This window comes from Leptosomus discolor, chromosome Z (genome assembly GCF_034619465.1).
Source record: "Leptosomus discolor isolate bLepDis1 chromosome Z, bLepDis1.hap2, whole genome shotgun sequence".
Lineage (NCBI taxonomy): Eukaryota > Metazoa > Chordata > Aves > Leptosomiformes > Leptosomidae > Leptosomus > Leptosomus discolor.
Window position 1 is genome coordinate 53,017,913 of NC_141419.1, and position 23,339 is coordinate 53,041,251.

The 23,339-nt window shown below is 41.5% G+C and overlaps 1 protein-coding gene and 1 pseudogene across 1 annotated transcript in view; both read right to left on the bottom strand.

The window, feature by feature from the left end:
• ST8SIA4 (ST8 alpha-N-acetyl-neuraminide alpha-2,8-sialyltransferase 4) overlaps positions 1–17,937 on the bottom strand; it is a 62,588-nt gene extending 44,651 nt beyond the window's left edge. The window contains exons 1-3 of the mRNA XM_086479380.1: positions 17,776–17,937; positions 13,198–13,329; positions 3,232–3,489 (exon numbers count right to left, since the gene is read on the bottom strand). Coding sequence (XP_086335506.1) covers positions 3,232–3,489; positions 13,198–13,329; positions 17,776–17,888 — 503 coding nt within the window. The 5' untranslated portion in view covers positions 17,889–17,937. The remainder of the gene's footprint in view (positions 1–3,231; positions 3,490–13,197; positions 13,330–17,775) is intronic.
• A 4,431-nt stretch (positions 17,938–22,368) lies between these two features.
• Positions 22,369–23,041, bottom strand: LOC147413287 (uncharacterized; annotated as a pseudogene).
• Positions 23,042–23,339: the final 298 nt, after the last annotated feature.

Sequence of the window (23,339 nt, forward strand, 5' to 3'; positions counted from 1 at the left end):
GTAGACAATGGTGGAAAATAAAATGCATTGCATTTAAATCTCACAGGGAGTGAGCACTATATATCTGACCCAACACCTAGAGAAACAGCTGAAAACTGCACCATGCAAAAAATGGCTCCTGCAACAGCACTGTGCCATTTATACATTTTAAAAGTCATCTGGTTGATTATCTTATATTTTCATTCTAATTTATTTTATGGAATCATAGATTTTGGAATGCTTCAGACTCTTTCTGGGTATAGTATCAAAATGCAGCACGCTTTAGATCACCACAACAAAAAGTGGTACAGGTGCAACAATCAATATTCACTTAACAAGGCATAAAAACGTAAGATGTAAAAAGGAAAGTCATATGGGAAACAGGAGATAGTTTACAGTCAGCACAGGGTTTTTTTTAATACCAAAGAGTCTCCTTGCTTCCCATTGTATCTAGATGGGTCACATTTTCTACTGCCAAAATAGGTACGACTTCATTAAACTTGTGGAACTAATCCATTTTAGCCTAGCAGAAGCTATGTCCCTAGATCCTTGATTTCTGATGCCATGAGAAGGATTGTTTAATGACAATTCTTTATCGTTTTTCATAATAGAAGTATGCTAATTACTGGTGACTTGGATCAATGTTCTTTGAGAGACATTGTTACATAGAAGGCACTGAATGTGCTGCAACATCTCAGAGGAAGATGGACAATTTTTAGCAACTTTGGATGACTTTCAAAGACATTGACAGACACTATCAAACTTAAATTACTTAAAGTGCTAGGTACTTACATTCTTATTTACCCTTAATAAAGCGTACATTTATGTCTTTACCCATCAGTACTAACATACGGCTGGATTAGATGATCCTTGAGGTCCCTTCCAATCTGGTATTCTATGATTCTATGGTACTATGATATTGAGTTTATTGCACTGTAATGCAAATACTGATGAATGTCTGTTGGTCCTCTTCACTTTCACAGATCTTCACTATTAGTCTTATCATTAAATAAATGGTATTGTTGGTGTTAGATCTAACATTAGAACCACTGCTCTAAGAAAAACTCTCTCAAAAGCACATACTTTTGTTTCAGATCTCAAAAAGAACACAAAGTTCTATCAAAATAAACTGGATAACACATTTAACCGAAACAGTATGACATGCTTGCCACACCACACAGGCATAATGCACTCAACATCAGCAGATTCCATAAAAATGTCGTTCACCAGTCTATACACCTAGCTGTATACAGTACATACAGTAACTGTTTTTCAGAACACCATCAGTTGGTGAGTGGAATGAGTACATTTTACTCCCAGAGAAATTATCTGAAAGCAAAGAGAGTAACAGAGTGTCATATTACGTTTTAATACCAGAATCCTAATAGCAATAGAGGTAAGTGATTACCAAGTATGTCAGTACCATTACATCACATGACTACATATCGTGTTGCATACAACTTTGTTTTAAATGGAAGAACAGGAATGTAGGCAACTATAACTCTGAAGAATGTTTTGGCTTTTTAACTCAAAATACAAATGAATTAATTGCTATTTACTTGAAACAGATGTTATGTACCTACGCACCCATCCCGACATACATAAATAAATATATCGTATCATTTAAGCTATGAGATAATCTGTGAACTTCTAGAATATTTTAACTTTGGTTTGTAAATCAAAAAATTTCACTATATTAAAACTCTCCATAGGCTACAGGGTCAAGTATTCTATTCCCAGAACCTTATAAAGAGTATTATCCACAGTATCGTCAGACAAACTAGTTGTTATACTGATCGCTTTGCTAGGCATACACCATGCGAGCGATGTTTCTCCAGTCTAAACAACTGATTAGCAACTTCTTGATGTTCCTATTCAGCTTCATTCTTCTTTTATTCATACACAAATCTTTATGAATATTATCTTCACTCCACATAGCTTGAATTAGTTAAATCTATCAGATATCATCACCTAGTTTCATGGCTAGTTAAAACATGGGAAAGAGCATGGAGATGACTTCAAAGAAATTCAGCACATGATTTAAGTAAAAGTATGTACCTTGCCTTCTGAAAGAAAGTTTTCACCTAGAAAATCTAGCACCTAAATTTTTCTGCCAGCATAGGCTAAATGTGGTTTTAAAATGTGGTAATTATTTTTTTGATTCCTTCTACAGTAAGGATGCCGATTTGAAAGATTAGTAGCACAAGTAAAGCAAATAAGGAAAATGAAAAGTGTTGTGTTACTGTTTCAGTTGCTACTTTTTAGTAGACCTCTCAAATAAAATACAACTTTCATGTGTATACCCTGTTTTGATTTATGTAATGAAAAATTAATTTTTTTTTTCCACAGCCTTTTGATATTTTTGCCTCCATCTTTCTTCAAGGTGAGAAAACAAGAAGAAAATAACTCGCAATGACTATTTCTATATTGTTTTCTGTCACTACCTTTCTGTTTTCTGCCCCTTCACCGTTCTCAAACCAAACCAATTGAAACTTCTGCTTCAAAAACAAAAGGACCTACCTCTTGCCCAACCTTCTCTATATCCATATAATGCCAGGCTGTCAAATGAGGCCAGCTATTCCTCTTTATTTTCTATTGATATGTGAAGTCCAAAGGTATTCTACTGGGCATATTTGAAAAATTAATAAAAAGTGAAGCATATCAACATTTTTGCCTGAACTGCTGGAGTACATTTTTAGAGCAAAGTGAAGGGATTTAGATGTGTGACTTCCAGTTACCTTAATGGCAGTCATTTGGTTCAACATCAATACATCACACTGAAACCTTACCCCATGCTGCACCGAAGTAATGTAGTAATTTACAACAGGTCATCTCTATTGGCCAAGAGCTAAGAAAAATATTTTTGAAAGAGAAAACATTTGCATTTATTTTACCAAGGCCTCCATAAGAATATTTACTTTGTCTGAATATATAGATTTATATATATTTATATATGTATTACATATACAAAAATTACATATAAATAAATATATAAAAATACATTTAAAAAAACCAAACAGCAAAAATAGGTAGCACAAAACTCCTTTGGCCTTTGTTTTATTTTCATTGTAAAAATAATCTTCTTGTCAACAATATGGTCATGTATTTAACATGACTTCACACAGTGAAGTATACTGTTTTAGATTAGTTTCTGATAGTGCCTGAAATCTGTATCTCAGATTAAAACATTTCTCTCTGCTTTTCTCCAAGAAACACATCGGGCTGTACCTTCAATAGCAGATGAAAACTCACCTTATTACAAAGTCATGACTGTCAATCTCTTTTCCACATCCACTGCCCAGAAGAATGCCAGAATTCCCAACAACTGCACAGGTTTTAAATCGGCGATTCTTCATTGGGGAAACTTCAGGGAGAAGCCTGTGCAAATCCTGAGAAATGTTTAGGGTGCGACGTCTGTCCAGTACGTAATGGATTATATCTCCTGGCTTGAAACTGCTTTTGACCACTGAGACATCTCTTTCAGCATCCAAGAATCGAAGAATGTTCTTTCTGCATTGACAGAAAAATCACAGCTGAAACCCAACACTCACTGCTCACACAGAGTTTATCTAATAGTAACACAGACTGTACAGAGCATACAACATAAAGCAGAGGGTAGATAGTATGAGACACACTAAGGTCATTTCCCATGCTCTAGGATGGAGTTAGAGCAAAGCTGTCAGGACAGAGTTCAAATCTTGGTTACAAAGTATGACGTAAATAAACACTACAGTGATAGAGCTTAACGACTTCCTACAAACAAAGGCACTGAGAGACCAAGGGAAGATGACTTTGGAAATCAGAAGGCATACTATTTTTGGGTATTTTAAAAAACCTTGGAATAAACACATATTTGAAAAAGGACCAGAGCAGTTTGTTTTCATAGAAACATAATTAAATACATAAGGTATTTACGATTGAGGAAATAAATGCTTCACTACAATCTCATCTCTCACACATCATCTTGGTTGAGGAATGGCCATGTTTTCTTACAGATTCTTATTTCACCATAAAAATAACAAACTCAGTCTAGCGTAAACTTGCTCCTAATTACTGAAGTGCAGCCAAAGTTATCCTAATTAATTTGAAGTAAGAAGACACATGCAGTCTTTTGTACCAATTTAAATAAAATCACCTCAAAATATGCTTTGCAAATTAAACTACTGCAGCTCAGGATCTAGTCAAGCTGTTAGTTGAACTCATAGAAACACTTATGAACTCCATTACTGCTTTAAATCAGGTAGTCCAATCCTTTACCTTGCTGCTCTTCAATTAATTGTTTAAACTATCAGCTGGGTTCAGACACACATGACCAAGATATGAGGCTTTCACAAGTTAACACGGATCAAGTGAACTATGGTAATTCAACAGCTGTATACTCCCAGTTCACAGCAAGTAACAGGTGAAGAATGCCTGCTTAAATGTCAGCTGAAGAAATTAAGTCACTGAAACTGTACCTACTTACAAGGGTGGAGGCTGGGATCTAAAAACTGACACACTTTCTACACATAAATTCAAAAAATGACTTTGAATGACTGCAGCTATGTAATGACTGATATCTGCAGTGGCAGTGGCAAGCAACTTTCAGTACACACTTATCCTTGGTATAAAAAGCTGGAAAGGACTCCAGGCCAGAGCTGCAGGAGCCACTAGTAGCTCAGGATTGCAAACAAGCAAAGCCTTACAAGCTTGTGTCCATCCCAGCTCTGCAAATCATGTACATTTGTGAAGAGGCATAACGATCACATCTCAACTTAAGCACATACTTAAGTACAATATGCTTAAGGAACAGATGGAGAGTGCTGAGCTGGGGCAGAGTGTTCACTATGTGTTAATCCAAATAGAAACTTTTGCCTCTGCAATGCTAACAAGACAAGAATAAAACCAAAAATATATTTTCCACTGCTGTCAGCAGGTAAGGTGGAATTTAAAAGAAAATAGACATTTTTGTTCAGTAAGAATGCAATTTTTACGTAATAACTTTTTAGAGCAGAACTTCTTTAGAGCAGATCAAAACAGGAAAAGATAACTAGAGATGCCACTCAGCAGTTGCAACACCCGCTCAGAGACATAAAGGGGAAATAATCCCCCACAAGTGAAAAGGGATGAGCTACAGCATTACCATTCTCACCAGCCAGTTCTTGTGTTACTACCTCAAGAGGGAAGAATATGTCTGAACCTTGCAATCAGTGACACAAAATACACGCCCTGGAACTGACCTTAAAAGCCACAGGAGAAGTGAAATGCAACAAAAATATTTTCTTCAAGTGTTTCCTCTCATTTCTTAAACTAGGACAAAAATAAATTAAAAAAATATAAAAAAGGACAGAGTGTCTTGGGCTGCCTGTTACAGCTGTCGTGTATGAATGAAACAGCATCAGAGCAAAGACAGCTTGTGCTGAGGCATATGAGGGACTCAGAATAACGGCACCAGACAGCCAATGTTAAAATCCTGAATGTCTAAAGCTTTTTTGGTAAGGTCAGGCAAGGTATTTCTGTAAAAGGAAGATGAAGACTCCACTTGAGCCTGTAAGCTGAATGGAATTAAAATCTCCATGGATTTGATAAGCTTCATTTTGTGGGTACTCTGCAACAGACATATAAATCGCTACAAAATGAAAAAGAGCAAGAAAGAAGGAACTGTCCAATCTAGCAGTACTAAAAATGATGGAAGTTCTTCATTACCTAAGAACAGGCCTACCAAAGCTGTGACTGTAAAGGGCAAGACGAACACATCAAAAGTTAGCAGTAACATCAGCCAAGCTATCCAGAGACTTACTTCACACACACTCTGACGTGAGAAGGGGTGACCGCAAATGAGTCTCAAAAAGCAAAAGAAAATATGCGAAATGCACAGAACTCTAGGGATCTGACTAAAAAAAGTCACATGCGATCACCAGAAGATATGCTTTAGTAATTTAAAGCATCCGTCCCTGATATCTAGAATGAATGGACCTAATACTGTTTCTCTTAACAAACAAGTAGCAAAATTTGTCCATGAATAGAGTATCTTGTGTATTATTTTAAAACATAAGAGGAAGGCAGTGAAGTTATGCAAACAGTGTAAAAAAAAAAATAAAAGCATCTTGGCTTCCATTACTAATGTGGTTACTTACAGTCAAAGCTTATTTATTTATCTGTGTGCTTACATATGCTCATAGAAGCCTTCCAAAGTGTTTCAACTAGACCTGAATCAGATTCAGATCATCAATCATTTATTTAACAGAGCTGAAATTTCCAAAATGTGTAAGGAATTTATTTTTCAATAATATTTTGAGATGGGCAAAAGGGATTGAATCTTAGTATCTTCTCAGATATTTAAAAACATTTTCTTATCTGCAGTTGTCAGTAGCATATTCAATTAAATATATTTACAGGTATTAAAGTACACAAAGGAATCCTTGTATAATAGATGGGTAATAATGCTAACATTAAAATATTTTAATCGATTCATCTGACTGTATACAGCTATCTTTTAACACTGAAAGAAATATGATTAAAAATGCAGAGTTCATGCTATTGTTTCAAGTTCCTCTGTGCTACTGACTCATCTGTACCATGGGGATAGTAGCACTTCCTATTTTCATGTAAGTGCTAAGACAAAAAAAATCTCCTAACGGCTGTGACAAAAACTGAAAGTACATACATGAGTGTCTCAGTCAGTCTTGATGCTGGTTAATAAGAAGCTGCTTAAACCTCTGTTCTGTCCCACAAAGAGCAATAAGGTTATTCTGATTAAACAGACCAAAAAAAAATGAAAATAAGTGCTAATCCACACCCAGCTGCATATAAAATTCAAAAGTAAGCTCAATTAGAGGAAGGAAAAAAACACCATGATTTTTAGTAAACCTTGAGGCAAGGTATTCTGCAACTGTAAGCTAAAATGTGTAAAGAAACTGTTGTATTTGAGGTGGCCCTTAACTTTTATTTTGATGAATAAACTGTATCTGGGGTGTGGCCTGAGCCCTTTGTGGGCAGGTAAGGCAGATGCGGCTCTCTTATTTGAAGCCAAGCAGCTGTTCGCAACATCTTTATATGACTCACATATGTCACAGCCTGTAGTTGACCTAGGGTTTTTCTTTGATAACCAGAAACAGATGTTCATAATATTTAAATAAATACCAAATACAACTCCAGGTTATCTGATAAAGTACATGTAACAGACAGCATTGTCTCAGAACAGCTTTCCAAATGATACAAACATGTATTGCTCTGGGGCAGCATGGTGACATTTTTCTACTTATGTGCATTTTTCTGGTTTTATTTTGTACTGTAGGCTTTGTACTACAAGTATTATACAATGACAAACTCTCCCTCATCTGCCTCGGAATTCTGTGGATTAAGGAAAAAAAAAAAAAGTTACTTACAATTTTACTTTTAAGATTACAAATAAATTTGTATTTTTAGACATTGTCAAGAACACTGAAATATAACCTCCAACACTTTTTCTGGGAAAATAATTCCTTTCAACTAAGGCATTCCCAGAAATCCTTGCTGCTGGGACATCTGGACTTGTCTGGACCCCAGCCATAACAGGAAGCCCCTGAAGTGCAGCTTCAGTACCCAGGAAAAGCTGGGCCAGCTCACCAGCAACCACATTACAGAAACAGAGACGGACTAAGTGATTAACCAAGTCCACATTGACCCCACTGAAGGTGTGTCCCCAGCCCATGTTTATCTAACCACCTAACAACGTCCCATGGCAGGGACTCGGCAAACTCCCCACACAATCTATGTCAGTACTTCCTTAGCCTTACCAGCAGCATGGTGTTCCTTGTGCTAGCTTGGATCTTTCCTAGAGCAGCTGAAGCCTGTTCTTGTTCCTTATATCTTGCCTGTGCAGGACAGACTACTCCTTACTCTCTGCAATAGCCTTCATTTACCTGAGGCTAAGAAGCCATCCAACTCTTTTTAAACTTTTATTTTTTAATTGGACAGGTCATGTGTTGTAGATCTCTGACCCCTCTTGTTGCCCTCCTGCAGACTTTCTCTGACTGATAACACGTGTCTTTAAAAAACTTTATTTTCTAACCCTACCAAGTCCTGATGCTGCTTCACGCTCCCCAGTTCAAAAGCAAAAGGTGGCGCTCTCTTTGAAATCACCAAGGACTACGACTTAGGTAAAGCACACTTTTTGCCAACTAAATTAATTTCATTAAAAGAATCAGCAAAAACTGTGTTTGTATATAGCCTGCCCCTGTAGATGGCTGCAGCTACAGCTCCTGTTGGCCTCCTGAGGCAGTGGGGACTGCGAGTGTTTGGTTTGGCTTCAGTTTGACTGAAAGGGAATTTTAAGAAAACCTATTCAAGGAAAGCAGCATTTAGAACCATTGAATGGAAGGGGTCTTTAAAGGTCATCTAGTCCAACCCCCAACTTGGATTTGTCAAGAACATGTCTAACTGCAACTAACATGGAAATGTTCCTGGCTTTCCCCAGCCTGTGGAGTACCACACAAACAGAAGTGCCATATTAACAGGAAGTCACTGTCTGGCTTGACCCCATTTTAGCCCTCTTCACTCCCTTCAAGGCACCTCACTCTCACTTGACGAGAAAAGCCACTTCAATAGCTGAAGCACGTACTAATCAGGCACACAACTTCAGTGGGCATGTAAAAGGAAAAGAGGGCTTTTAAATAGAGCGTGACAACTACTGCTTACTGGACAAAGGCCAGTCACATGTCAGCTTTTCATGAAGTTAAGCAAGTTAGAGTCAAAAGGAAGGGAGTCAAGTTCATCACCTCATCTGACAGTGAACACTGACTTTTAAGTTGAAGCAAGGGACTAAGGAGGCAAAAACCCCTTAAGGTTTGTTATGACTAAAACAGGCTAGAGAGCCCCAGTTTGCCTGTTTTAAGACACAGAAGATCTGAAGGAAACAGTGCAACTGGCCCCAAAATGTTGTTCCAAGACCTTCAGAGCAACCGTACTGCTCCGTTGGCAGTTCAGAATTTACTGCTTGCACTTGTCATAGCCATTTCACATTAACTTGAAAGATAAACAATGATAATAATCTGAACCTTTCTAAGGAGGAAGTTGTGCTTCTTTTTTTTTATGATGGTGTTAACATCTTACAAGTTCTGACACTTTTCTGACAGGAAATTTCCACTCATCGCGTTCTGTGTCATATTGCAAACAGATAAACACATCCTCAACACATTTTTTTTTTTTTCCATTTTGCATTCCTGCAATTGAAAACCTTCATCTGCTCCTTCCAAGATGAACACCCACATTTCATCAAAAATAAGTGGAAGAAGAAAATCATGCACTGAGATGTAAGACTGCAGTTCATTTCACACAGGTCACATATGTGCTAGCATCAGACCTACGTGGAAGGCTTCCCTAGATAAGATTGTACCATCTCAGCCACATTACTCTTTTCTGTATGGCCTTCAATACAACTAAAATTTCCTAATCTCCGTAAATGGAAAACCTTCGCATTGCTACAGAGAGTAGAAAAGACTTAAGACACAAAACCTTGCAGACAGTGGATTCTCTCTCCATAACTGATATCATTCAGACAGAAGGGGAACCAAGCAAGAGGTTTTCTTCCCTTAGGCACAAGAACTACCAGTTATTCTTCAAAGAAGTTGTCAGTAATCAGAAGGTAACATCACCTGGAAAAATCACTCTCCCACTACACCAATCATGATTGGCAAGGCAGCAAATATGCTACAGTCTCAAGTAATCAATAATACCTATCATTTCCACCTCAATCACAGAAAGTCTAGCTCTTTTTTCTAATGCCTGCTTAACATCTCCAAAGGGCTGCTGCCCTCCCAAAAGAGCTGCTACACTCACTAGGTTGCCTCTTCTGGCTGTAAAGTCCCAGAGAGCATCTTGTGACACCAGAAATACAATGGAAGCTTTTCATCCTCCCACAGGGTCCTGAGAAAGGAAGTTTTTCACTCATTGACTCCTACCTGAGCCTGGCCTTGCCGAAACTTCATAGGACCTTTGGGGCTAATAAGACTGGTCACTAACCCAGGCAAAATAAGATGGCCAGCAATGATGCCCATGGTCAACAAAACAAACAGCAAACCATAATATTCCGGCTGCCAGGCAACAAGTCCAGACATACCAACAGTCCTCACTCAAAGCAAAACTCACTATCAAATACTTTCTACATTTTAAAATTGTTAATGTGGGTGTCAAGCTGATGTAAGACACAAAAGTAGCTGCCATTTATGGGTGATTATGAGTTTTATGAAATGTATTTATGCTGTACACTAATGGTTTCACAAATCGGTACACTACTAAGAAATGATAACTTTCTATACATTATTCAACAGGTGCTAGCTTTTTTTTCTCTCTCTCTTAATGTTATTTGCTATGGTCAACCTCACATCACAAGACCACGACTGTTCACATTAACAGTTGCAATAAGAGTATGAATCATCTTCACAGTCTACACAGTGCATGTAATGTACTTCGGAGGGCTGAACAGTTAGTTTAACCACAAGAATATCTTAGGAGATTGCTAGACACATTTGAAGTTAGTCCTGACAGGTCCAAAAGTGTAAAAATATTTACAGCTAAGATGCTTCTTACGGCTGTGACACGGAAGAAAGGTGTATAGCAAACCGCCTGTAAAAGTAAAAGAAAAATGTACCTTGTTTAGTCAGAATCAGAGTGGAACACATATCACAAGGGGCTGCATGAGGCTTCCTCAGGGAAAAGCATGCCAAATTTCGCTCCCTCACCACTGAGTACCAAAACTGAATACACTACGCATGTTAGCAAAAAGGATTTTTGGAAAGAATATGACTGGCTGATAGCACTGTTTCCTTTCATAGAGTTTATGTCAAATTTTGGCCCTAAGTCACATTAATCTAAAGTCTTTTACTGCTTCGGTGAAAACAGCTGCTCTCTGCCCTGCTGTTCATGATGGCAGCTATTTCATCTCAAAACAAGACTGGCAATGGAACATCTAAATAACCTTAGCTTTATGCTCTCTACTGTATATAAATTTTTATGCTGATAAAGTGGAACATTTACTGCTTAAACCAGTGCACAAGACACAAGTTCTCCCCTGTACTACTGAGACAAAAAAACACCCTTCATTGTACAATTTTTAAAAAACACCACAAAATCACATCATGATGCTTCTTAAGAGTACATTAGTAATTTATAAAATGAGAACTTCCCTCCCCCCAGCCAACTGTAAGGAAAAAACTGATTTTGAAACTCATGATTTTAATAGATTGAGATGATACACAATTGTGACAGGCTTAAAAAAAATCTAAAGCATTCTCTACTGTTTTACCTCTTTTGTCTGAATGATGCATTTTGCTTTCAAAACAGGTGAAAAATGAGCACAACTCATGCTTCATTTTCTTTCTTAATTTTAATCAAAAAGCTATTGTAATATTTCTACTTGTTTGTTGTTTAGCTTGAGCAGCAATGTGTATTGGTTATAAACGGTTAGGAAATACGACGCTTGATTTTTCAACAAAATGACTGAAAAGAGTTATCTGTTTCTACCTACAGTCACTCAAAGGCTTCCAAATCAGTTTACTGCACAAGTAAAACAATGTGTTATTTTCTCCTAATTGTCAGAACCATAACCTACCATTTGAAATTTCAACAGTATTCTTCTGATGTTACTCAGTATTTCTCCAACATAAATTTTCACTTATATGCATGTAAATTTTAAATACTGTCACTGACATAGAAAATCTGTTATCTTTCCTCGAACACCCTGGAGTAGAACTTAGCCTTTATGGAACAAGCACATACTGGTCACATAGGCTGCAGCTGAACAGACAGTCCTGAAAGAAACTCCATTCCTGAGCTGCACTTGAGCTGCATTTTAGGGAGACCATCAGGTCTACAACAGTAGGAAATCCAGGTGCATGGGGAGAGCCAAGTGCCTGAGGGTCCCTTAGTCTAGGCAGTCAGGGAGTGGGGACTCCACAGAGCACTTGCCAGGCCACTGAGACACAACTTCAGGCTCCAGAGTATGAATTTGCTGCCTACCCAAATCCTGCCACTCTTTCCATCTCTGACACTGTTCCTTGGCTTTTGCAGCAGGGCTGCACTATGTCCATCATAGCACAAGACTTCCAGAACATCAATCATTTACTACAGCCTTACACATTTCTGAGCTACCCATATCTCCTGCATCTTTTAGAATTAGGGACATAAAATAGCAGTCACTAAAAAAAACCCCTAAGTTCCTCATTCAGAGAAACCACGCTTTTGTAAATGGAAACATTGCCTGTTTAAGGGTTTTGTAAGCTGTCCTTCAGTTAGAAAAAAAAAAAAAACAACACAGAAAGGGAAATGATATTTTAATTAAATCAAATTCCTATTCAAAATCTTAATATTTAGAAAATCAGGTCTACTCTGCTATGTGACTGCTGCCAAAACCAGTTATTTTCTATCATTTTTCACAAAATGTGACACTCCTAGCCCTCCGCACTGCCAACCCATGCTCCAAACACTTCTCTCACTGGCCGCCTTCCTGATTAAGATAGGGAAGATACAACAACAACACACTAAGAGTCTTTTGCTTCCTCTTCTCACAGGCCCCAGGTGAACAGATGCACTGTAACTACTAAGACACACCAGAACTATCACTCACTTTAACTCTGCTACTGTGTTTTGCCCCCTCAGCATGAGCCCAAGGCTCTTTTTGGCCTCTCTGACTTCAGGAAAGAAAACTGCATAAGGTGAGTACTGTCAACACCTGACCTTGTGACTTGGACCTGGTACAGACAGGGTTGGATTTGCACCACCTGATATCCTAGCTCTTGACTCCTACATCTAAGTTGTCTGCCTAAGCTCCCTTTGTAATTAAGGGTGAAAAACTGGTATGTTCAGGGTACTTCCCTTTGTTCTATTTCAGATCTTCAGGATGAGATGAAATCAAGTCCTAAAAGTGCCAGTTTCTCACAACTGACTGCAAGAAAGTAGAACTCCAGCAGAACAACAAACTCAAATGTGGACATGCATAATGTAGATACTGGCTGCACGGGTCTGACTGAGACAGCTAGATGAAAATATTTTATTTATTCTTACAAAAGATGACTTGACTTTGGAGTCTTAACGTAATTTAGTTGCATGTAACATTGAACCCTAAATATGTACAGTTATAAAACATCATCTGCAAATGTAAGTCACATGACTGCTTTCCAGAACAGAAGAATTACAGGCCATATGAAATTAAACTAATTACGGGTAATATGAAATGAACTGCGTTTTATTTAAGACACTTACCTTATTTCCAGTACCAAGGAAGAATTGATTTTCCAACCTTCTGCAGCATACTGGAAGATCGAGGAGCCACCCTTCTGAATTATCTTGTCAGAGCTATTGATCATTGATCTACTCAAACTCAGTTCACCATCTCTGCAATGCAATATAGAAAAGACACAATTACATCAAGGCTAACTCTAGTTTTAAGAAATTTATGTCACAAGCAGCAGTGATATTTCCTTCCATTCACAACAAAAAGAAGCAATTATCTCTCTGCTGCCAAAGCAAATAAACTGTACCAGTGAGAAATCTATAAGGACGTCTATATCTAATAGTTGAATACGCAATTTAAGACCTTAAATATGCTCGTATCTGTAATGAAATAGATGTAACAAAAATCATAATAAATTCCAAATTGTGAACATGGACCAAACTTCAGCATGTTTGTGAGGCAGAGTCTGCTCTTCTGTGTTCCAAATTTCCAGTACTTAAGTGTTAACTTTCAAGCCTTTGCCCAGCTATTGCTCATGTTTTACAACAGTGGCCTAATAGACTCCCTTTGCCTCCTATTGATACTAAAAGACTTTCAAGCACAGAAGTCTGGAGTTTAACAGCATACAAAACACAAAATTTCCTCAAGACTTCCTGAAACTTTTGTATACACATGTCCAAACAACTCCAGTTGTCTTATGCTCTTCATCAATCTTATCATATTCATAAATTTTGGTAAGGTAACCTTACAAAATTAAAATACAAAGCAAGCTGTGAGTGATGACCACTGAACATACGATGAGGTATCGTGATGTTATCAGTTGCAATAATAGCTAATAGGGTGACACAAACATGACAGAGAACCAAAAACACTACAAGCACAACTTAAGGTGTTACATCTAAAATCTGTTTTTATCTCCATACGTTTCCATTATCTTCCATACTGTTTCCATTTAGGCACCTGAGCAACATTCAGCTGAGTTCAAACATAGCTGTTAATTATAAATATATCAAAGTTGTAGGATATAACATTGTAACATGTAGAATATCTTGTATCTCAGGACTATATATAACAGTAATACACAGACATCTCCTTATCTGTTAAATAAGTGTGTTCTGAAATACTGCCAATAACAGTAATTTCACTTAGCTTGTGAACAGAACTTTTGACCACCAGCCATTCAACCAAAACTGAAAAGACATGAGACTGCAAGCTTTCTAGGGAATTGCTGACTCCTGTTTTCCTGTGGCTGTAAGTTCTTAAAACAATTGGATTCTGGCCCTTAGTAAGAACTACAGCAACGTTACTGCTGTGTGTGTATAGATATGTACACATGTAATGTATTAATATTCAGTAGATTATCTAGCAGACTAAAACTTAAGCTGCAATGGGACATTAATTAAGCTAAATTAACAAAACTGGTAACATGTAGTTATTTGCAAAAAGTGCTATGATTGGAAAAGCCCTTGTAACTAATAAACCAGTATTACACACTTCATCAAAAATCCAGAATTCCTAGCAGTGCTCTCCCTCCCTCATCCCCTCTAGGCCAACGCGCTGCAGCACCGACACTGCACTCACTCATAGGTAAGACTGCCACCTACCGAAAAACCTGCAACTTTACGCAATCGTATAGGTATAAGATCTGTATGCAAGTTATCCAAATGACATTAACTTGAGGGCATGGAAGGATGCTGCAGAAGTCTCTAAATTCAATAATGAGAATGTAATAAATCCTTTTTGCTATTTTAAAATGTTTTATTCCTTAAACATTTTCCATAATGGTTGTAGATATACTTATTACATACATTTTCCTGCATATATTTTCTAGATGCATAGCATGTATGCATTTAGAGGAAAATTACCAAAATATATCCAGGTAAAGGACTCAGTCTGAAAGTACTTCAGAGATATCTCCAATTCATGCTGGGTTAAACATTTTCCAGCAGACACTTTAACAGCGACACCGTTCACAAAACTTATCAACAAAGTATGTTGCCACCAGCTAAAGCACCATAGCATCTGAAACATGGTTATCTTCCATATTCACAATTTACACCTGCAGTGAGCTATCTAAATTGTACAGTAAAACAATGTTAAATTATGTTCTCATGAGCTAAAAGAAGGTCCTAGGCACTCTATGTTTAAGTTCTAATATGAACATGAAGGTGTTCACTTACATGCTCCTCTCCCTTTTATCAGTACTGTCTTATTTTTCACGTAAAGTAATATTAAATAAACTCACACATAAAAAGCTAAATTTACTCCATAAAAGCCTTCATTGTGTAAACAACTGTGACATAAATTTCAGCTACTTTGTATCTCCTAGAATCACTGCAAATCCTCTCTGATGTAAATGAAACAGTGTGACAGCAACTTTTGTCTCTTCACTCTGAATCACCTCGCCTTGGTGACCACTCAGACCAATATAGTAAGACTATATAAGACAGCATAGTAAGATTTCACCTGAAGACAGCTCAGGAGAATGATTTGGAATCATACATAATCCATTTTGGAACATCTGGGATTTACCTGCAGTGAGTGTAATAACCATAAAATAGGCCACTTGGGCACTCACAGTTCTGTATTACTGGTACTTCTGGAAGTAAAACACCCCATGGAAAACTGACTTTGTTTGTGCATGTGGCCAGTCAAAAATAACCACATGGCATGAGCCCTTCCTTCAGGAGAAAGGCAAGTGTAACATTAATAGTGGCAGCAGATACCAGTAGTACACCTAAGGGTTTTTTTATTCTGCTTCGTACAATAATACATGGGATAACAGGCTGGGAAAATAAACTATATTCCAATATCCTTAGCCAATGTGAGTAACACCATATCGCACAAGAAGTCTCACTGATACCAAAATAGTAGAGGTATCACTAAATGACCTGGCAGGAGTACATCACAGCTATATTTTATAGTGTTGTTAAGAACATATTTATGACTAAATACTTATTTTCTTTCATTTAATATTATATCTGTTTGTTTTAGTATATTTTAAATCATGTCAAACAATGTATCATAAGCTGAAGGGGGCTTTTTTTGCAAATATATATGGATTCTACCTAGTGACTAATTTCTGAATCATATTAGCAGCTACCTCTAGTCAGACATTAAGAAACACGGGTATCTAATGCTGATTCTCCCTCATACATTAATTTTCACATGTATTTTTGAACACCTACAACCCCAAAACAATTCATTAAACTTCTGTACATCTCATAAGTATGCAGATACCACAACATCACTGCAGAAACTGAGCTTACACACAGGCTGAACGAGAGGGAAAATTACCAGCAAGTTATGAAAACCTTTAATACCAAGGGAAGCAAACATCGCATCACTAAGCACGCACACAGGCGAGGCCACCCCCTGCTCCCGGGAGGTGGCGGAGCCACTGCGGCCCAGCTGTATCCAGCTGCCTGTGCCCTGCTCCGCCACCAGCCTCCCTGAGTAAGGGCCGGGGAAGAGGGATGCACTTTCTGCCTTTAACTCCGGCGACTGCGGGGCCAAAGGGAGGATTAAGTAGGTTGTAATTGCCCCAGCTTTCTCCAGGCCCGTACGGGCACCTACAACATCCTTACGACTCCTCCTCAAATTAAGGCAAGGGCTTACACCAAACGACGATAATTTGCTGTGAATGCATCTTCCCCACAGTCGATTTACCCAAGCAAACTAAGTGTGAGCCCCTTTCCCGCCTTTGCTGATTTCACTAAGCCACCACGGAATTTATGCATCCCTCCTGTGAAAAAAAAAAAAATTATACCCCTCCAAGGTGAAACAGGCTTGGCTGAAAATCCAGCATCTTCACAGGATAGATGCAAGTTGGAAGAAAAATGAGGAATACAGGTATGCACGTAAAAAACCACAATGCACAACAAAGAGAAAGCTGAGGTGCAAACAGAAAAGTGGCAAGGGATATTTAGACTTCTGTTTTCAACCGAAGACAAGCAGGAAAGGGAAAACATGTTAACAGAGAGTCTCAGCGAGGGATCAGAGTTTCTAGCAGAGGAGCCTCGGGAGCTAAAGGAGGAATGCCCCGCACACTCTCAGAGCATCCCCAAGGAGCACTGAAGTCAAGCACAGCTCCCACGCCAACTTCAACGCAGGGGCCACCTGGAGCACCCCGGCACGCTCGCCTCTAAAGGGCTCCCAAAGCAGGAAAAGAGGTACAACGCGCTCCAGCGGCCGCCACCTCCACCTCCAGCCACCCCGGCCCTCGGGGAGCAGCCGCGGCCAGGTGAATTTCCCAGGCGCGCCCTATTACTGGAGCTAGGGAGGAGCAGCATCAGCCGCAACCCCGACACTGGGCAACCTCCAGCCCGTCCCGTCGTCCCAGCCCGCAGCCACGGAGCTCCGCCAGCCAAACCCCCTCGTAACCCATCCGCAGCGGTACCCTCGCCCGCACACGCCCTGCCCCCGCTTCTTTGCGCCGACCAGCATGAGCGCCGAACTTGGGGTGGCACTGCAGGGAAGCGAGTCACGGCCCGGGGGGCGCCGGGGGAACCCGAAAACGCGGGTGGGGCTGCGTAGAGGATCTCAGGCACCGACATCGCCCCGCCGCCCCCTCGGGGAAACCTCCCGCCGCGGCGCCCCGCAATTACCCGGCTAGAGGTGCCTCCTGGCGCTCCTCGGTCCGCGCTATTTCCTTCGTCTTATAAAAGATGAGGAGGAGACTTATCGTGCACACAGTCCACCTCTTCCTGACTGAACGCATGTCTTCTGCGAAACGCGGTCCCCCTCCCCCTTTTCCTTTGTTTGTCAGAGGTGTGCGGAAAACAACTCCACGCGTCACACAAATTGCCAAAATCACAGTAATATTTTTTTAAATAATTAAAAAAAAAATCAGGCGGGCGCTGACGCTGGGATTTGTTTGGCGTTTAGTTCGTCTTTCTTTCACCCTGTCCTCCTCTGCCCAGGAGCCAGGCTCGCAGAGGGCGGCTCGCTCTCCTCGTCCGTGGGGACAAGTCCGTGGCGCCACCACTACGCGCCCGCCGACCCGAGCCGCGGTCCTCCCGTCGCTGCTCGGCTCTCACTCCAGCTCCGGCTCCGGCTCCGGCTCCACCTCCACCGAGGCCCCGTTGCGATCGCGGCGACGACGGCCCGAGGGCGACGCTGGCACCTCCTTCCCCACGGCGGGGCGGTGGCGAGCGGAGCGCGGCCAATGGGCGCCGCGCAGGGGCGGGCACCAGGCGCCGGACCGAGGGCAGCGGCAGCGAGCGGTCCTGGCGGGGGGCTGCGAGGGAGGGAGCGCACTGGCGGGACCTCTGGGCCGAGGCTGGAGGCGCCCCCTTTGTACCCACCCCCTCCTCCGTCTTTGGGGAGGGGGTGCCTTTCTCTTCTGAAGCGTGTTGTACCCTGTCGCCTGTTGGGTGTCAGAAGGTTTGAGTAAAGGACCGTCAGCTCAGTGACCCTAAACAGAAGCGGCACGCTTCCTTTTCTGAGAAGGATACGAGTTTTGTTAATTTTTAGGGCTTTCTTCTTCCAGTCTCCCCGACGGACGGCTGGAGCCTGAAGAGGGCATTGGAGGTTTTTCCCAGCCTCGGAGCACCGCCTCAGCAGCTCCCATGGCCCCGACACCAGGGGGAGAAAGCAGGGGAGGGAAGGGTAAAGGGCGGGGCCCTGGCACACACTCGCCCGGAGGTTAGCCCTGGCCAAATCGACCACGCAACTCGCGCTCCCGGCGTCCTGTTTCATCTACACGGTCTCAACACGGCTGTTATTTTCCTACTACGGCTGGGACGATTTCTCTGAAATGCACACACACACAAAATCACCACCAACACTCAAAAAAAAAAAAAACAAACCCAAACCCAAAACCAAAACCGAACTCCAAAACAAACCAACCAACAAAAAAACCCAAAACAAAACAAAAAACAACAAAAAAAAAAAAACCCAAAACAAACAAACAAACAAAAACCCAACAAAAACCCCTTTAAAATGCACCAATGGGAAAGAAATCATGAGCTATATCCACTTTTCTCAGTATTATTTTGCCCTCTTCCAAGTGACTGGCCTGTCCTGAACTATTTTCACACTGTTTGATGGGGATCTGCCCACAGTCTTTAAGTTTGCATTTATGGAGCAGGCTTCTACATCAACATCACTCTTCTCCCACTGGGATCCAGGAACGGTTTGTGACAAATCTAGTGAGACTCCTCTCCTCTTAACTTAGGTTAAGTGTGGGAGCTTATGGGATGACACAACCTTCCCTGCGTCTATTTAGTTTGATATGCTGTCTCTGTTTGGTAACACACTTTTCACAGCAGGCTGGAAGCAAATTTGGAGATAAGCAGATATTTTTCTTTCCTGAGTGTGTGTTCCCTCACAGACATTAAAAATGAGGAAAGGGTAGAGAAATCCTTGAGAATGTCAGTTGCTAATAGTTGTATTGTTCTAAAAAACAATTCTGTTTAATAGGAAATGTTTAATTTATCCTCACTGGAGTGGAAATTTTGTGATTTCCTTCTACATAACTGTCGTGGTTCGGGCCCAGCTGGGAGCAGGGCACTACAAGGCGCCCTGCTCACCCCTCTCCCTGCAGCGGGTGGGGAGAATTGGGAGAAAAGGGGCAAACCCCACGGGTTGAGATAAGAACAGCTTAATGGAACAACACAAAGAGAGAAGAAGAAACGATAACACCACCATCACTGGTGAAATAATAGGTACAGCGAGAAACACCGAACACAGCAATTCACTAGCCGACCGCCCCACCGGCCTTAGCCTTCCCGGCTATAACCCCTCCCAGCTTCTGGTGAAAATTAACCCTATCCTAGCCAAACCCAGGACATTATCCACACCTTATTCTATACCATCTACATCACGCCCAGATCCTATACTTCGGGGTTTCGTCTGTCCAAGGTGGTGGTGGTGGGTTGCTGCATGCTGCATCTGGAGCCCGCAGCTGGTGTATTTCACATGGGCCATGCTCACAGCCTGCAGGTTCAAGATGTTGATCTTGAGGATCAACTTGCTGAAGCTAGTTCAAGTTCCAACACCACTGACTCTCACTCTGTTTCATCAAAGTCCATCCTTCATTGATTTGAGTGACTCTCACTGTAACACCACTGATACGACATACAGCAACTGTGGTAGTGGCAATATACAATGGCAGGGTTATTTAGCAATTTACATCATACAGTTTAATTCACTGGCTATTCTCACCCAAATATCTAAATATCTAATATATCTCAGCAATATCTAAAGCCATCTGGATGGCTTTCACCTCTGCAAAATGACTTGATTCACCTTTTCCTTCAGCAGCTTCAGTGACTTGTTGTGTGGGGCTCCACACAGCAGCTTTCCACCTCCAATGTTTTCCAACAATACTGCAGGACCCATCAGTAAACAGCACATTTTCCTTCTCATTGTCTGGTAGTTTGTTATATGGTGGGGCCTCCTCAGCATATGTCACTTCCTCCTCCTCCTCCATTCCAAAATCTTTGCTTTCTGGCCAGTTTGTGATCACTTCCAAAATTCCTGGGCAGCTGGGGCTCCCTGTTCCAGCCCATTGTGTTATCAGTGAGACCCACTTACTCCATGTGGCATCAGTTGCATGGTGTGTTAAGACTACTCTCCCTTTGAACATCCATCCCAGCACTGGCAGTCAGGGTGCTAAGAGGACCTGTGCTTCTGTACCAACCACTTCTGAGGCAGCTCAAACTCCTTCATATGCTGCCAACATCTATTCTTCAGTTGGAGTATAGCGGGCCTTGGATCCTCTGTATCTCTGACTCCAAAACCCTAGGGGTCAACGTCAGGTCTCCCTGGATGCTTTCTGCCAGAGACTCCAGGTAGGGACATTTTCCCCAGCTGCAGTGTAGAGCACATTCCTAACATCTTGTCCTGTCTACATTGGCCCAAGGGCTACTGCATGAACACTGTCCCGTTTAATTTGTTCAAAGGCTTGTTGTTGTTCAGGGCCTCATCTGAAATCATTCTTCTTCCGTGTCACTTCATAGAGAGGGCTTACACTCAGACTGTAGTCTGGGATATGCATCCTCCGAAAACCCACAACTCCTAAGAAAGCTTGTGTTTCCTTTTTACTGGTTGGTGGAGACACAGCTGTTACTTTGTTTATCACATCCACTGGAATCTGGCAACACCTATCTTGCCATTTTATTCCTTAAAACTGGATTTCCTGTGCAGGTCCCTTAACCTTACTTCACTCTATGGCAAAACCCACCTTCAGGAGGATTTGAAATATTTTGCTCCCTTCTCAAAAACCTCCTCTGCTGTGTTGCCCTATACAATGATGCCATCAATGTATTGCAGGTGTTCTGGACCCTCATCCTGTTCCAATGTAATCTGAATCAGCCCATGGCAAACTGTGGGACTGTGTTTGCACCCCTGTGGCAATCAATTCCAGGTACACTGGACACTGCTCCAGGTGAAAGCAAACTGTGGCCTGCATTCTGCTGCCAAAGGGATTGAGAAAAATGCACTAGCAATGTCAATTGCGGCATACAACTTGGCTGCCTTTGACTTCAGTTCCTATTGAAGGTCTAGCATGTCTGGCATGGCAGTGCTCAGCAGCGGTGTGACTTCATTCAGGCCATGATAGTCTACTGTTAGTCTCCACTCTCTATCAGATTTTTGCACTGGCCATATGGATCTGTTAAAGGGTGAGTGAGTTTTGCTGATCACCCCTTGACTTTCCAGTTGACGAATAAGCTTATGGTTGGGAATCAGAGAGTCTCGTTTGATGCGATATTGCCGCTGATGTAACGTTGTGGTAGTGATTTGCACCTGTTGTTCTTCAACCTTCAGCAACCCAACCACAGAAGGGTCCGAGAGACGAGGCAAGGTGACAACTCTTCAACATCCTCTGTCTCCAATGCAGCTACACCAAAGGCCCACCAGTACCCTCTTTGGTCCTTGAAATACTTCCTTCTGAGGCAGTCTGTGCCAAGGATGCATGTAGCCTCTGGGCCAGTCACAATGGGATGTTTATGCCACTCATTCCCAGTTAGACCCACCTCAGCTTCCAGTACAGTTAGCTGCTGGGATTCCCCTGTCACTCCAGAAATACAAATGCATTCTGCCCCTCTATAGTTTGATGGCAGCAGAGTACGTTGTGCACCAGTGTCTACTAGAGCCTTATACTCCTGTGAGCCTGACATGCCAGGCCATTGGACCCACACTGTCCAATAAACCCGGTTGTCCCTTTCCTCCACCTGGCTGGAGGCAGGGCCCCTCTAATCCTGATCAGAATCACTGACTTCTTGTAAAAAGGACTTAGAAGTGCCTTCAGGGGTATCAGACGTAGGATCAGCCCTCCTACCCTGTCTGGGCAATTTCCCACTAGAAACCAGAGTGGCATCTTTCCAGGAAGAATTCCCTTCTGTGGTGGTTTTCCCCTGCAACTCACGTACCTATGCAGCTAGGACCAAAGTGGGTTTTGCATCTCACTTCTTCATGTCCTCTCCATGGTCATGTAAGTAAAACCACAGGGTAGCCTGTGGTGTGTACCTTCTGCATTCTCTCTCTTCAGCAGAGGTGTGCCTATTTCTAATAGCGGAGAGGTGGGCCCTTACAGGTGGGCAGTAGGACATAACCTTTTTGAATTTCTGGAACTCCCGGGAAAGTTTCTCCATGTCTGAGACACCGGCCCATAGGGAAGAAGAGAAACTTCCTTTGTATTGCCAGTTGGCTAGACAATTCATCCACCATTTGTCCCTCGCCTTCCTTCCAGGACATTACTGCCAATGAGTTGGCATATGATGGTGGTGCATGTCGTAGAAATGTCCGCCACATGGGTTGTGTGCATCGGACTTCATCTGGATCTAGAGGTGACTGCTCATTATCTAGATAGTTATAAATCACCTCCAGGACAGCTAGTTCCTCCAGGTACTGGATACCTCTCTGCATGGTTGTCCGCTTGCCTGGGTGGCATGCAACACCTTCTTTGAAGGGATACCTCTCCTTCACGACCGACAGGAGTCACCTCCAGAGGCTGAGGGCTTTTGTCCACTTTCCAATTGCCTTGTCAATACCCCCTTCCCTAGGGAGGGAGCCCAGCTGCTTGGCTTCCCTACCCTCTAATTCCAATCTACTGGCCCTGTTATCCCAGCATTGGAGCAGACAATGCTCACCTGCTTGGCAGCCAAAATCCTTTCGCATATCTCACAGCTCACTGAAGGGCAGGGATCGGGTGACTATTTCTGGT